The sequence below is a fragment of the Erpetoichthys calabaricus genome, chromosome 7 (genome assembly GCF_900747795.2).
Source record: "Erpetoichthys calabaricus chromosome 7, fErpCal1.3, whole genome shotgun sequence".
In the NCBI taxonomy this organism is placed as follows: Eukaryota; Metazoa; Chordata; class Cladistia; order Polypteriformes; family Polypteridae; genus Erpetoichthys; species Erpetoichthys calabaricus.
In genome coordinates this window covers 38,436,393-38,453,203 of record NC_041400.2, presented here as the reverse complement: position 1 = coordinate 38,453,203, position 16,811 = coordinate 38,436,393, and the positions used below count along the sequence as shown (strand labels likewise).

General features: G+C 42.0%; 1 protein-coding gene across 1 annotated transcript in view; it reads left to right on the top strand.

The window, feature by feature from the left end:
* Positions 1 to 16,811, top strand: part of man2a1 (mannosidase, alpha, class 2A, member 1) — a 516,515-nt gene that overhangs the window by 222,991 nt on the left and 276,713 nt on the right. The window contains exon 5 of the mRNA XM_028804824.2: positions 1,340 to 1,467. Coding sequence (XP_028660657.1) covers positions 1,340 to 1,467 — 128 coding nt within the window. The remainder of the gene's footprint in view (positions 1 to 1,339; positions 1,468 to 16,811) is intronic.

Here is a 16,811-nt window from a genome sequence, read left to right as displayed (position 1 = left end):
TAAGATTTTTTTCCCTGAGTGTTTTTCATATTGTTTGTTTGTTGTTGTACTGCGTTGGTCACCAGTGGCTTGTATTTCAGTGTAAGCTTTTTTTCTCTTCATTCTGCATTAAAACATGAAGTAACATTTTTGTCTTGGCCACCACTATAAAATACATTGTGGTAAGTAACATATTAAAAAAATACCATTTTTGGGTCTCATATTGCTTTAAGGTATCAAACAAGAATCCGCTGCAAATAGTATTAGCTAGGTGCAGTGAATGCAGTGAACTGAAAACACACTCAAGCATATTCCCTTATCCACTTTTCCTTTTATAAGGTGGCTTGTTTGTTTTGTATATGTGCTCTTAATTAGTACCGTAGGTGGTCATGCATTCTTTGTAAGGAAGAAAACCTTATTATTCCTGAAAAAAACTCTTATTAAATATAAAATGTAAGAAGTAAAACATTGTAAGGATCTTGGGGGTGGGGGTTGGGGGTTGGGCAGCTAGTCCTTCTGTTGAAAGTGATGTATTATTGAGTTTCATCTTTTCTCCGAATGTGAATAAAATTTACTTTGCCTCATCTTGTTTAACAAACAATAAATTCTCCTCTGCAATTGATTTTCTGTGACCTTTGGAGAAACGTTTTAGTCATTCATGATTGGCCCCGTATGCAGAGGCTGCTTTGCATAAGTATCTTGGGTCTGCGCTTGCAGGACTAGACCAGCATACCAGTGACTATGCAAATGCTTTTGCTGACATTTTAATATTTGTTCTTCTTTCATCCTCTGTGGATGAACTGAAGTCTCTTTTTTTAGGAGTAATACTTTCATGATTCTTTGAATTAGTTGTGATAATTTCATACAGTTTTGTGTTTCTGTAGTCCAGTCCTGTCTTGTTTATTATCTGTATATTTAACCTCAGGCTGATTAGCAATAATTTCTTTCTAACGCCTGAGTTTCTGCACAGGTTCATCTACTGTGTTATTTCCAGCTTCCCAGCAGAATCTCAAACAGTCGAGGCTGAAAACAAATTAATTAAGTAAATAGTCTAACAGCAAAAACCAACCAGTTGCTCTGTGCCTTTTTATTTTTTTGACTAGAATTTGTTTCTTGCCAAATGGGAGCAAGTTTGAAATTTGACATTATTAAAGCAGCAACTGTGACACTGTGTGAAAATGTTCAGATTACTATCAAAAATGGAATGTGATATGGTAACTAAGTAGTTAATTGAGGAAACTGGTAATTGTAATTACTTTGCAATGATACTGCTCATTGTGATGGGAAGCTGGGTGTTGAAGAAACACCTTTTAATCCTTTGTTGTGTTGTAATGTTGTGTAAATCTCTTTTGTCTTGTAGGTTAATTGAACGTGGCCAGTTGGAAATTGCGACGGGTGGCTGGGTCATGACTGATGAAGCATCTGCACATTATTCTGCAATGATTGACCAGCTGCTAGAAGGCCACCAATGGCTGGAGAAAAATCTTGGTAATTGGAAACACTATTTCAGATTTTTTCTCTGTTCAGTTAGTGGAATAAACAGGATAAAGCATAATTAAACAATGCAGACAAGACTGTTTTCATGCATAATAATTAATGATTTTACAGCTGTCATTTTCTGCATGTAATTTGAACTTAACTATTGCCAAAACTTTATTTTCTCACAGCTGCATATTCAGTTAAATATTTTTATGTCTATTTAACACCCCAAGGCATCTGCTGACATTTCTAACAGCCTACTGGTTACTGTTTTTTTCAGTAACCTGAACCTAAAGAGATATATACTGTATCAGGACTGTGTTTTCAGTAGAGATGGGCATTTTTTTTTAAATAATTATGTGCTCTTTTTCACTGCTGCTTCCCTTTCCATAGCCGACAGAAACACCACTCAACATACAAGAGTTAAATACATATTATCTAGACGTGAATGTCAGCATTGTGGCACGGTTGTTAGTTTTCTTGCTTTACAGATCTGATGTTCTTCCTTCAAATCTTATGCCTGGTTATGGTTTGTGTTTCTTTTTTTTAAATTGCCGACTGTAATAGTGTGGTTTTTTGAGTAGTAAGTAAAACCTGTGATGCACCGACATCATGTTCACTGTAGGTTTCTGTCTTCTTCATGATTTTTAATGGAGTAGTGCTGGTACAATGTGAAAGAGATTTTACTTTTGTTACTATGCAGTTAAGCAATTTTGAGAGAATTTCAGAACTTTTCCTTGACCAAAAAAAATTAAATAAACAAACACTGTCCAAATTCAAAAGACTGTCCCCAGTGATCTGCTGTGCTGCCTTCACCACATGATGCAGATCCTTTTTCTTTCTGATGTAACACAGCATCAAACAGTGGGTGAGAATACTGTTCATGGTGCTATGGTACAAATTCAATAGGAGTTGCTGAGGGAGTTGAGTCTGTTTCAGTCTGCAAAGGAAGTAGTCTTTAGTCTAATCCAGACATGGTTGGGTAAAGTAATTATTAGCGAGCGACGTTTGTAATTTTTAAACCCTGTTTGGAAGGGATTAGTTTCTCTTCAGGAGGAGGAATGACATCAGTTCTAGAAATGGTCTGGTATGCACCAGCACTCTATACCGGCTTTTCCCTGTTCTTGCGTTATGAGAACTGGTAGATAACGTATGTGTAACGATGCATACTGTCAGTTTGGACCATATTAGCCAACAGGGATCGCCAAGCCTTCTCCGGCCCCACATTTTGATATAAATTGTTCATATCAATGTGTCTTCAGACCTCCAAGGGGATTAGCCATCCCCCATTATTCAGCACACATAACAAGGAATACAGCAGTCCTCTTTCCCACCCTTTAGGCACTGGTTAAACTGATTATTACCTAAAGGCCTCTGTAATTTTTGTCCTGTCTGAATTGCTGAGAATATAATTTTACTGACATGTTGATTCTCACATTACTAGTTTAACCTAGAATTATATTTTTTTACAAACTTGCAGAAGCTAAAAGGTTTCTGTAATCTTCTTAGAGATGTGACTGTGCAGTCTTTGAAAGGGTACTGACATGAGCAATTTGGACAGGACTAAATGTGCTCTAGTAATAATTACTTTACCCCATCTCCTGGTATGAAACTAATTCTGTTAAAATAGGAGTTTTTGGGCTTTTTTCACCTGGTGCAGGTTAAGGGCACATGCCGGCTGTTTTGTTATATACAGTGCATCCGGAAAGTATTCACAGCGCATCACTTTTTCCACATTTTGTTATGTTACAGCCTTATTCCAAAATGGATTAAATTCATTTTTTTCCTCAGAATTCTACACACAACACCCCATAATGACAACGTGAAAAAAGTTTACCTGAGATTTTTGCAAATTTATTAAAAATAAAAAAACTGAGAAATCACATGTACTTAGGTATTCACAGCCTTTGCTCAATAATTTGTCGATGCACCTTTGGCAGCAATTACAGCCTCAAGTCTTTTTGAATATGATGCCACAAGCTTGGCACACCTATCCTTGGCCAGTTTCGCCCATTCCTCTTTGCAGCATCTCTCAAGCTCCATCAGGTTGGATGGGAAGTGTTGGTGCACAGCCATTTTAAGATCTCTCCAGAGATGTTCAATCGGATTCAAGTCTGGGCCACTCAAGGACATTCACAGAGTTGTCCTGAAGCCACTCCTTTGATATCTTGGCTGTGTGCTTATGGTCGTTGTCCTGATGAAAGATGAACCGTCGCCCCAGTCTGAGGTCAAGAGCGCTCTGGAGCAGGTTTTCATCCAGGATGACTCTGTACATTGCTGCAGTCATCTTTCCCTTTATCCTGACTAGTCTCCCAGTTCCTGCCGCTGAAAAACATCCCCACAGCATGATGCTTCCACCACCATACTTCACTGTAGGGATTGTGCCAGGTTTCCCCCAAATGTGACGCCTGGCATTCACACCAAAGAGTTCAATCTTTGTCTCATCAGACCAGAGAATTTTGTTTCTCATGGTCTGAGAGTCCTTCAGGTGCCTTTTGGCAAACTCGAGGCGGGCTGCCATGTGCCTTTTACTAAGGAGTGGCTTCTGTCTGGCCACTCTACCATACAGGCCTGATTGGTGGATTGCTGCAGAGATGGTTGTCCTTCTGGAAGGTTCTCCTCTCTCCACAGAGGACCTCTGGAGCTCTGACAGAGTGACCATCGGGTTCTTGGTCACCTAGCTGACTAAGGCCCTTCTCCCCCGATCGCTCAGTTTAGATGGCCGGCCAGCTGTAGGAAGAGTCCTGGTGCTTTCGAACTTCTTCCACTTACAGATGATGGAGGCCACTGTGCTCATTGGGACCTTCAAAGCAGCAGACATTTTTCTGTAACCTTCCCCAGATTTGTGCCTCGAGACAATCCTGTCTCAGAGGTCTACAGACAATTCCTTTGACTTCATGCTTGGTTTGTGCTCTGACATGAACTGTCAACTGCGGGACCTTATATAGACAGGCGTGTGCCTTTCCAAATCCTGTCCAATCAACTGAATTTCCACAGGTGGACTCCAATTAAGCTGCAGAAATATCTCAAGGATGATCAGGGGAAACAGGATGCACCTGAGCTCAATTTTGAGCTTCATGGCAAAGGCTGTGAATACTTATGTACATGTGCTTTCTCAATTTTTTTATTTTTAATAAATTTGCAAAAACCTCAAGTAAACTTTTTTCATGTTGTCATTATGGGGTGTTGTGTGTAGAATTCTGAGGAAAAAAATGAATGTAATCCATTTTGGAATAAGGTTGTAACATAACAAAATGTGGAAAAAGTGATGCGCTGTGAATACTTTCCGGATGCACTGTAAACTCCAAAGAACGTAACACTCTGCTCCACTCCTTCCACTGCTTCTCAATAAATATAAAGAGTAGGTTGGTCTGTCTTGGTTCTTTTAATGTCAGTCTCCTTTGACTTCAAGGTGTTTAGGACCAAATCATTGCCCTTATATTGCTCAGCCAGGGGTTCAGCTTCACCATCAGAAATTAGTTAAGATATATGTTCAATGCACCCCCAATTCCAGTCTTTGAAAGAGTTTCATCACGATGGGAGTGAATGGCAGTTTCCTTTATTCACTGAGATTGGCTAGTTTTGTTTTATTTGGCACAAATAAAATTTGAACAAGGGTATCCCATATTTACTTGTTTGCTTGTTTGTTTATTTTTGCTATGTAATCCTGGCAGATTTTCTTCAGTTCTTTCAGACTATTTAGTAATTGCTTATGGCCTGTAAAGTTACAATAAACACTGAATACGGCCAGCATTTTCACTGGACCCCTCAAGAACATTAACTTTTTAACTCCATGATCAGTCAGTCTAGTGGTGTTGTGGAACTTTGATTTGAATCATTGTCTTGCTGAAAAGTTAATTTTCATCACAGAAAATTTTGTAGCAGATTTAAATTTTTTTGCTCCACTTTTATGATAGTTGGCAGTTTTACCAGTCCATGCTTCACTATAAAAATTGTACTAAATGAAGCATATTCAGTAATAGGATTGCATCTTTTTTAAAGCTTCAGTTATCTGATGACTTGTATATTTTCACCCTGTACTACATGCCAGTATAATGGTGTGCTGTTGATAATGCTGACTGGCACACTTTTATTCTACTCTCAAGCGTGGTGTCCCAATGAATGAATGAAATTTACTAATTCACTTGTTTTGGAGAAATGACAAAATCTGGGTATATTGCAACTCCCACTTCTCTGAAGTTGACAAAAGTTTAGCACAATGACATAGAAATGTAAGTACCCTGTATATGCCAACTGGTGGTTCAGAAACTGCCCTACTTGCTCTCTTATATAAAACCTCAAGAGTTACTTAGTGTTATGACCAGGCAGGTATGTCAGCAGACTACGTTAATAATAGGAAACACATGCCAGTATCATACAAAAGAAAGATTGTGTCCAGTATTCAAGAAGGCGCAACCATAGAAGTGGTTACTGAATTATATAGTGAGGCTTTGGGATGTTCATGTATAATCTTTGTTAGTGAGTCATTTAAATCAGGTCATCGAGTGGAATCTGAGAAGATTACTGTCTGTTTTCATCCAGTCTGCAATGTTGAATTTTACAGCTTTGTAAGTTGAATGGTTTTTATAAAAATGTTAGGAAGTCAGAGTAGACAGGGCAGCCATCATGTTAAGAAACTATTAGTATTTGATGTGTGTCAGTACTTTATGCCTTTAAGAACATTGAAGAGCTAGTTGCATCAGATCAAATAGATAAAATTAAATCAGTGAAATAATCACTTCTGAAGAGAAGCCGGTTGGATTTAACTGTAAGATGAGCTGGAATTTCAAAAACTTCTAACTTTTTCCATATTTCTATTTCTGTGCTTACTAAAATCAGTTCATGTCTGCTCATGTTTTAGTTAGGCATTCACACCTGCTGATGCTCAGTGTGTCGGGGGAGACGGTGTTTTTTGCATCTTATTTTAGTTTCATTCCCCACGGATCATCTTTATTCCTCAGATGCAAGTGCAGTTTGGTTCATATTATTGTTCTTCCCAGTTGATTTTGTTTATCTCCAAGGTGTTTATTATGGTAACTCTACATTTTAATGGGTTCATTTGACAAGATAATGACAGTTGTTTTAATATCAATTTATGACAAATGAGTAAAATAAGGTGTCTAATAATAAATTAACATGATCCAAATAGTTGATTGTACTTCTTTGAATTTAAATTTATATAAAGTTATTATCACACAGGATTCTTCTATTATTTTAATGTACTGTATACATATGTATATGTACTGTATACATCCTGTTGGGTGGGCTTTGCACACCAAATTTCTCTATGGGTTCAGATGATTACTGAGCTCTGGCATACACATACTTTGTCCATGAAAACAATTATTGTGGACAGAATGACTAGGTGACCAGAGGATGCTAGAAGGAATGTTGAGGCACCAGTTGCACAACCCAGTTTAATCAGCACAAACAATAAAACAAGAATACAGTAGTGCTCTTGGCAAGTAAACATCGTCAGTTCTTAGCAGTCTAATTACTTCAAATAAAGGTTCCTTCAGTGGGAGCTCTATTCTCGTTGAGGATCAGACCCAAAAGAACCTGCCTTCTGGGGCCTGCAATGTTTATGGTATTCAAGGCAGAAGGGTTGGAGCCATCATTGTGTGCTATGGGCACAGCAGAGCATCCTTCTTGGGTACCGTCATGGACCTATGGTTGAAAGAGTAGATACAGTTAGCGCCAGTCCTCCTCTCATACCAGAGTTGCATTGCTTATCTTATAAGAACCAGGATGGTGGTCCAGAGGTGCACATGCGTGACAACATGGAATTTGTAATTTTCTCCTACAGTCATTGTGTAGTGCAAGGCATGTGGCTTGAGGGAACACTCCTGAGAGATTTTCAGGTGCAATTGAGAATGCTGGGACATGCAACATGAGAGGATCAATAACATAATATCATGCATTATTTTAGTATCTTTGCCTGGGGACTGGCAATGTGATTGAAATGAAAATTAAATGATCTGTTATAAGAAAGCAAAAAATGCTTTAGGCTGGTGGAATTTTTGTGGTATCACATTGGAACGATGCTTGTCACAACTTTGTCTAATTATACTTGCTCATCCTCAATGGACAAGTTTGGTTTCAAATATTTGTTTCTGCCTACATTTTAACAAAAATAGTTTGCTGCTTTATGGTTATTTTAAAAAGGTCATGGATTTAACTTTGTTTTTTGGGATGTTTCTCTGGTCCGGTGAGTGCTGGTTTAAGCTTTACAGTTTGAGAGACACAAATGTCATGTATACTTTAAGATGATTGTATTCTCTCTTTCAAATGAGAAATTGTACATTACAATAACCTGTGTTTTCAAGTAAATGAAATAATAACAAAAGTGTGGTGAGGAGGAAAAAAGAGAGAAAGCGATTAAGGGCACGATATAACTGTATAAAAGTTCAGAAATTAAACTCACCCAGCCTGCATCTCAGTATGCCTGCATTTGCTTGAAATGCAATTGTCTGAGGAGAACAACCAATTGGCATGACATATGGGGCTATGTTCTGCTCCGTAGCACACACCAATGCTTGCTGAAGATGTGTTCACAAAAAACCCCACACAATTTACCAAGTATTTTTGATGTAATTCAACTTTATCTGTCTTGAAAGTGAAATGCAAAATCAACCATAGCTGTGTTTCTGTGAATTTCTTACAGATTTTTATTTCCCATAATAAGTGAGCTTCTGTTCTAAAGCCATCAAGTCAAACATTTCTACTTTGAAATGTGTATTTTACAAGTTTTGTCTGTTTAGAATTTAATTAATTTTGTTGTTCCAGTTCATCTACTTTTTTCATGTGTTTGTTTTATCCAGAGTTACTTTGTAATCCAAACTAGTACTGTTACATTTGAATCCATAAAAGGGTTTTCTCAAGATTAAATGTTCACTGGGGAGAATTAAATCACCAAACATGGTGTATAGTTCAGTACCTTCTCCCCAATAACAATTTTTGTCTAAATATACATCTATTATTTATATTTTTTCTTTCTAATCCAAAACAATTTTACCATCAAAGTATTGTTTTTTTGTTTCTACAGTCAGAGATTAGATGGCTCTCTCATATTAAAAGTGTGTCACTCTGTCAACTTATTAATAAATTAGCAAAATTTGTGCAGTGTGTACAAAAATGGTAGCCTCCTGCTGGGATTAAGAGATGTCACAGGGGGAATGTATACAGAAATTTGAGTTTGCACTTGTTTCCGTATATCAGTACGGCACCTCAAGGTGTCTGTTACATTTATTACCGGAGATTTCCTTGCATGATTTTAATGATATTGAAATGCAGCTTATTGTACTAATCATCATAGACAAGCAAAGCAGAAGAGAAGCTGTAGCTCAAGAGCAAGAGGCTTGCAAAATGGAATCATAGTTTGCATCTTCTTTATAAATTATGAGGATTCATTTGATAAGATTTAACTCAATGAGACTGTAGAAGGCTTTGTAGGTTCGAAAGATGGGAGGCTCATTACAAATTAATGTATGGGGAAGGCTGTCAAAATAAGTAGAGTAGGAGATCTATCAGAACCAGATTAGACAGGGAAAGTGGTGAGGGAAAGATATCTCTAATCACTTCTCCTCCTCCTTAATATCTACAGTATATAGAAGAGCTGGTGTGAGAAGCAACACAGAATGTTTAGGTGGGAGTGAGAGTTGGATGAACATTTCAACAATATTGTGATTAGCTGATGACCAGGCTCTTCTGCCAAGTATCAAGTCATATTTGTAAACAGTCATACGAAAGTGCCTAGCCATCATCCAAATACTATACTGCATGAAAATTAACATCAAGAAAATAGAGGTGGTGATACTCATTAAGTAAAATGAGGAATGCTAAATTTGAAATAAAGGTTTATTGAAAAGATTAACTGTACCTGATGTTTTACAAGCCTAATCAGAAAATATTACAATTTCGACTAAAGCCCTGTTCGGACAGGATTAGTTTTACATCAGGAGATGGGGCAGGTCAGTGTATGAGGAGGGCCAGTATTAGGGCTGGGCAATTAATCGAAAAGTAATCAAAATAGACATTCAGAACCTATAATCGATCAAATTTTTCCAGGTTGATTATTTCGATTGGGCGGCACGGTGGCGCAGTGGGTAGCGCTGCTGCCTCGCAGTTGGGAGACCTGGGGACCCGGGTTCGCTTCCCGGGTCCTCCCTGCGTGGAGTTTGCATGTTCTCCCCGTGTCTGCGTGGGTTTCCTCCGGGCGCTCCGGTTTCCTCCCACAGTCCAAAGACATGCAGGTTAGGTGGATTGGCGATTCTAAATTGGCCCTAGTGTGTGCTTGGTGTGTGGGTGTGTTTGTGTGTGTCCTGTGGTGGGTTGGCACCCTGCCCAGGATTGGTTCCCTGCCTTGTGCCCTGTGTTGGCTGGGATTGGCTCCAGCAGACCCCCGTGACCCTGTGTTCGGATTCAGCGGGTTGGAAAATGGATGGATGGATGGATTATTTCGATTACTTTCCCTTTAAAAACACTACCGCGTGTGGAGTCAAGTGACCCCGCTCCGTTATGTTACGTTATTCCGCCGACATGTCGAGCATGGAGAGCTTAAACACTGACACACCTGAGCAACAAGAGCAGCTTGTACCAAAGAAAAACGCAGTCTCCGTCATTTGGACACATTTTGGCTTCAGTAAGGATGACATCGAACAAAATGAAGTCAGATGTAGACACTGTAGAAAAACAGTTTCGACGCCCAAAGGTAACACCACCAATTTGTTTCAACAGTTGAAGCACAATCACATTACTGAATATGAACAGTGCATGGCTCAAAAAAAACAAAAAGAGACTGACAAGCGCCCAGCAACAAGTGCCTCCGCAAAGCAGATGTCGATAACACAAGCGTTCACAAATGCCACACAGTATGAGAAGAGTTCAAGAAGATGGAAAGAAATAACTGACGCTATTTGTTATTACAGTGATCCCTCGCTATATCGCGCTTCGCCTTTCGCGGCTTCACTCCATCACGGATTTTATATGTAAGCATATTTAAATATATATCGCGGATTTTTTGCTGGTTCGCGGATTTCTGCGGACAATGGGTCTTTTAATTTCTGGTACATGCTTCCTCAGTTGGTTTGCCCAGTTGATTTGATACAAGGGACGCTATTGGCAGATGGCTGAGAAGCTAGATTGCTTACTCTTCTCTCTCTCTCTTGCTCTGACTTTCTCTGATCCTGACGTATGGGGATTGAGCAGGGGGGCTGTTCGCACACCTAGACGATACGGACGCTCGTCTAAAAAATGCTGAAAGATTATCTTCACGTTGCTATCTTTTGTGCAGCTGCTTCCTGAAACGACATGCTGCACGGTGCTTCGCATACTTAAAAGCTCGAAGGGCACGTATTGATTTTTGACTGAAAAACAAACTCTCTCTCTCTCTCTCTCTCTCTCTCTCTCTCTCTCTCTCTCTCTCTCTCTCTCTCTCTCTCTCTCTCTCTCTCTCTCTCTCTCTCTCTCTCTCTCTCTCTCTCTCTCTCTCTCTCTCTCTCTCTCTCTCTCTCTCTCTCTCTCTCTCTCTCTGCTCCTGACGGAGGGGGTGTGAGCTGCCGCCTTCAACAGCTTTGTGCCGTGGTGCTTCGCATACTTAAAAGCCAAACAGCCCTATTGATTTGTTTGCTAGAGATTGTTTTCTCTATCTATGTGATATTCTGTGCTCCTGACACGCACTCCTTTGAAGAGGAAGATATGTTTGCATTCTTTTAATTGTGAGACAGAACTGTCATCTCTGTCTTGTCATGGAGCACAGTTTAAACTTTTGAAAAAGAGACAAATGTTTGTTTGCAGTGTTTGAATAACGTTCCAGTCTCTCTACAACCTCCTGTGTTTCTGCGCAAATCTGTGACCCAAGCATGACAATATAAAAATAACCATATAAACATATGGTTTCTACTTCGCGGATTTTCTTAATTCGCGGGTGGCTCTGGAACGCAACCCCTGTGATGGAGGAGGGATTACTGTACATCGCAAAGGATATGACTCCCTTGGCTACAGTGGAGCGAAGCGGGTTTAAACACCTCGTTAAAACTCTCGACAGAAGATACACTGTGCCATCGCGATCACATTTTTCTAAAACTGCGCTGCCAGACATGTACAAGACATGTTGTAAAAATGTAGCTGTTGAACTGAAAAATGTTCAACACTTTGCAGCCACATCTGATCTCTGGTCAAGTAGGACGATGGACCCATTCTTGAGCCTTACTTTGCACTACATTGACGATGATTGGAAGCTGCGCCAGAGATGCCTTGAGACTGCATATTTTCCAGCCGATCACACGGCAGATATGATTGCGCAAGGTCTGAAAGATATGCTTTCTGAATGTTGACCTCGTGGAAGAAAAACTTTCAGCCATTACAACAGACAACGGTGCTAATGTTAAAGCTGCTGCGCTTAATGGATGGTTACGGCAGCAGTGTTTTGGACACCGCCTACACCTTGCAATTGGTAAGTACACGTCAGCTTAATTAAATATAATAGCATAAAAGCAAAAGAGGTCATTAGGAAGCTTTTTTAAAGGGAGTGAGGCAACACCTTCAGCAAGTTCAGCTACACCCACTCTGTCACTTCAGCAATCGCTAGAAGCAGAGATGAGCAGCTATTTGGTGTCCCCCATGCTGGATAGTGAGGCAAATCCACTGGACTGGTGGAGGAAGCATCATGTACACTTTCCCACTCTAAGTAAGGTGGCAAAAAAGTATCTCTGCATACCAGCTACTAGCTCCCCATCAGAGCGGGTTTTCAGTTCGGGCGGAAACATTGTTACATGCGTCAGGTCCTGCCTGAAACCTGAAAAGGTTAACATGCTCGTGTTTCTTAGTAAGATCCATCCATCCATCCATTCTCTTCCGCTTATCTGAGGTCAGGTCGCGGGGGTAGCAGCTTGAGCAGAGATGCCCAGACTTCCCTCTCCCTGGCCACTTCTTCTAGCTCTTCCGGGAGAATCACGAGGCGTTCCCAGGCCAGCCGGGAGACATAGTCCTTCCAGCGTCTCCTGGGTCTTCCCCGGGGCCTCCTCCCGGTTGGACGTGCCCGGAACACCTCACCAGGGAGGCGTCCAGGAGGCATCCTAATCAGATGCCCGAGCCACCTCATCTGACTCCTCTCGATGCGGAGGAGCAGCGGCTCTACTCTGAGCCCCTCCCGGATGACTGAGCTTCTCACCCTATCTTTAAGGGAGAGCCCAGACACCCTGCGGAGGAAACTCATTTCAGCCGCTTGTATTCGCGATCTCGTTCTTTCGGTCACTACCCATAGCTCATGACCATAGGTGAGGGTAGGAACATAGATCGACCGGTAAATTGAGAGCTTTGCCTTATGGCTCAGCTCCTTTTTCACCACGACAGACCGATGCAGAGCCTGCATCACTGCGGATGCCGCACCGATCCGCCTGTCGATCTCACGCTCCATTCTTCCCTCACTCGTGAACAAGACCCCAAGATACTTGAACTCCTCCACTTGAGGCAGGATCTCACTCCCAACCCTGAGAGGGCACTCCACCCTTTTCCAGGCTGAGGACCATGGTCTCAGATTTGGAGGTGCTGATTCCCATCCCAGCCGCTTCACACTCAGCTGCGAACCGATCCAGAGAGAGCTGAAGATCACGGCCTGATGAAGCAAACAGGACAACATCATCTGCAAAAAGCAGTGACCCAATCCTGAGTCCCCCTCAACACCCTGGCTGTGCCTAGAAATTCTGTCCATAAAAGTTATGAACAGAATCGGTGACAAAGGGCAGCCCTGGCGGAGTCCAACTCTCACTGGAAATGGGTTCGACTTACTGCCGGCAATGCGGACCAAGCTCTGACACCGGTTGTACAGGGACCGAACAGCCCTTATCAGGGGGTCCGGTACTCCATACTCCCGGAGCACCCCCCACAGGATTCCCCGAGGAACACGGTCGAACGCCTTTTCCAAGTCCACAAAACACATGTAGACTGGTTGGGCGAACTCCCATGCACCCTCCAGGACTCTGCTAAGGGTGTAGAGCTGGTCCACTGTTCCGCAACCAGGACGAAAACCACACTGTTCCTCCTGAATCCAAGGTTCGACTATCCGACGGACCCTCCTCTCCAGAACCCCCGAATAGACTTTTCCAGGGAGGCTGAGGAGTGTGATCCCTCTGTAGTTGGAACACACCCTCCGGTCCCCCTTCTTAAAGAGGGGGACCACCACCCCGATATGCCAATCCAGAGGCACTGTCCCTGATGTCCATGCGATGTTGTAGAGACGTGTCAACCAAGACAGCCCTACAACATCCAGGGCCTTGAGGAACTCCGGGCGTATCTCATCCACCCCTGGGGCCCTGCCACCAAGGAGTTTTTTGACCACCTCGGTGACCTCAGTCCCAGAGATGGGGGAGCCCACCTCCGAGTCCCCAGGCTCTGCTTCGTCATTGGAAGGCATGTTATTGGGATTGAGGAGGTCTTCAAAGTACTCCCCCTACCGACCCACAACGTCCCGAGTCGAGGTCAGCAGCGCACCATCTCCACCATATACAGTGTTGACACTGCACTGCTTCCCCCTCCTGAGACACCGGACGGTGGACCAGAATCTCCTTGAAGCCGTCCGAAAGTCGTTTTCCATGGCCTCCCCAAACTCCTCCCATGCCCGAGTTTTTGCCTCAGCAACCACCGAAGCCGCATTCCGCTTGGCCTGCCGGTACCTATCAGCTGCCTCCAGAGTCCCACAGGACAAAAGGGACCGGTAGGACTCCTTCTTCAGCTTGACGGCATCCCTCACCGCCGGTGTCCACCAACGGGTTCGGGGATTGCCGCCACGACAGGCACCGACCACTTTACGGCCACAGCTCCGGTCAGCCGCCTCAACAATAGAGGCATGAAACATGGCCCATTCGGACTCAATGTCCCCCACCTCCCTCGGGACATGGTCAAAGTTTTGCCGGAGGTGGGAGTTGAAGCTACTTCTGACAGGGAGCTCTGCCAGACGTTCCCAGCAGACCCTCACAACACGTTTGGGCCTACCAGGCCTGACCGGCATCCTCCCCCACCATCGAAGCCAACTCACCACCAGGTGGTGATCAGTTGACAGCTCCGCCCCTCTCTTCACCCGAGTGTCCAAGACATGTGGCCGCAAGTCCGACGACACGACCACAAAGTCGATCATCGAACTGAGGCCTAGGGTGTCCTGGTGCCAAGTGCACTATGCTTGAACATGGTGTTCGTTATGGACAATCCATGACGAGCACAGAAGTCCAATAACAAAACACCACTCGGGTTCAGATCGGGGGGGCCATTCCTCCCAATCACGCCCTTCCAGGTCTCACTGTCATTGCCCACGTGAGCATTGAAGTCTCCCAGCAGTACGAGGGAGTCCCCAGATGGTATTCCCTCTAGCACACCTTCCAGGGCCTCCAAAAAGGGTGGGTACTCTGAACTGCTGTTCGGCGCATATGCACAAACAACTGTTAGGACCCATTCTCCCACCCGAAGGCGGAGGGAGGCTACCCTCTCGTCTACCGGGGTAAACCCCAATGAACAGGCTCCAAGTCGGGGGGCAATAAGTATACCCACACCCGCTCGGCGTCTCTCACCAGGGGCAACTCCAGAGTGGTAGAGAGTCCAGCCCCTCTCAAGGAGATTGGTTCCAGAGTCCAAGCCGTGCGTCGAGGTGAGCCCGACTATATCTAGCCGGAACCTCTCAATCTTACTTAGAGTAAATTCATGTTCATATAGTGACATGACAAGATCGCTAAGATCTCCTCATGCAACAGTGTTTAGAGAGTTCTATTTTCATTACAACATTAAAATATTTGTTTACAGAAGATGCAAGAATTGCACTGTTTAAAATATTATTTACAGGATATATAAGAGTACTTTATTTAGAAGATATACTGTTTATTTTCTACTTTTAATAAGAAAAACATTGAAAATAATTTATTTTGTTTCCAAAAGTGCAAGTTATTTATTTTTACTTTTTTTATAAGAACAAAGTGACTGTTCGTTTTAGGCAATGTGTGCTTTAATTTCAGTTGTTCAACATTGATGTTCAATAAATAATCACAGATAGAAGATAGTGTGTTTCCTTCAATTATTTTAAAACTAGCAAAATACCCGCGCTTTGCAGCGGAGAAGTAGTGTGTTAAAGAGGTTATGAAAAAAAAAGGAAACATTTTAAAAATAACGTAACATGATTATCAATGTAATTGTGTTGTCATTGTTATGAGTGTTGCTGTGTTTTATATATATAAAATACACACACACACATATAAACATATATATAAATATACATATACACATATATATACATATCCACATATATATATATATATATATATATATACATATACACATCCACATATCAACATATATATATACACATATATACACACACACACGCTTTATGGGTGATGATTGTTTTACTCTTTTTATCTTTATTTTATTTTATTGTAGAATCAACTCCTATCTGCGCACAGCAGGGCAGCCGTGGGCGGATGCGTATGGTGTATTCACTCCATGTTATCGTGCATTGCGCTGTCAGTGTTATTTTGATAAAAGAATTTGAACAACATATAAGAAGCGTATAAATTATTAAACAGTAAAACATTAACATTTAAGAAGTAAAGTTACATGAAGTACTACTGCAGTGCCTTCGGGTATACCTCATTTTTTGTTTGCCCATTACATGCTTAAATGTATACATTTTTTGGTGCACCTACCCGAGAACACGCGACATATAACCGAGCGTGGGAGAAGCATGGATTTTAAACACGCGTTGAGTTCATCTGCTGGTCTCCCTCGTGGAATAACTGGTAATGTTTGACTAAAATCTACAGCGAGTAAAACGACATTACCTCCTATTTTTTTTTTTACGATCTCTGAGATCTTGCTTTTTTCGGTTCAAGGCTTCATAAGCTCTTTTATGTTGTATGGTGTACTTATCCCAAACCATCATCTTTGAATGTTGCAAGACTTTCGCCTTGTATGTAGATCGGGGTAATTACATTCATTGCATTCCTAGTCTGAATCACAATCTGATTGTATGGGTGGTTACCTGGCACTGTAGGGTTGCCACCCGTCCTTTAAAATACGGAATCGTGCCGCGTTTGAGAATGAAATTGCGCGTCCCGTTTTGAATCAATACTGGACGGGATTTATCCCGTATTTTTTTTATCATTTTTTTTTTAAAGCAGCGTCTCATGCAAATCATCCCACACGCATTTTATGAAGATGCCTCCTTTCCTACTTTGGATTGGGTAATACTTGATGTCATCGTTAGTTTGATTGGTGTTTTTAACTGTCCAGTGAGGAGGGCGTGTCTTTTAAGTACAGTCTGCAAAGTGTTGGCACTGAGATGTGGCGTCAGCGCCATAGTTGAAGCCCCTAAC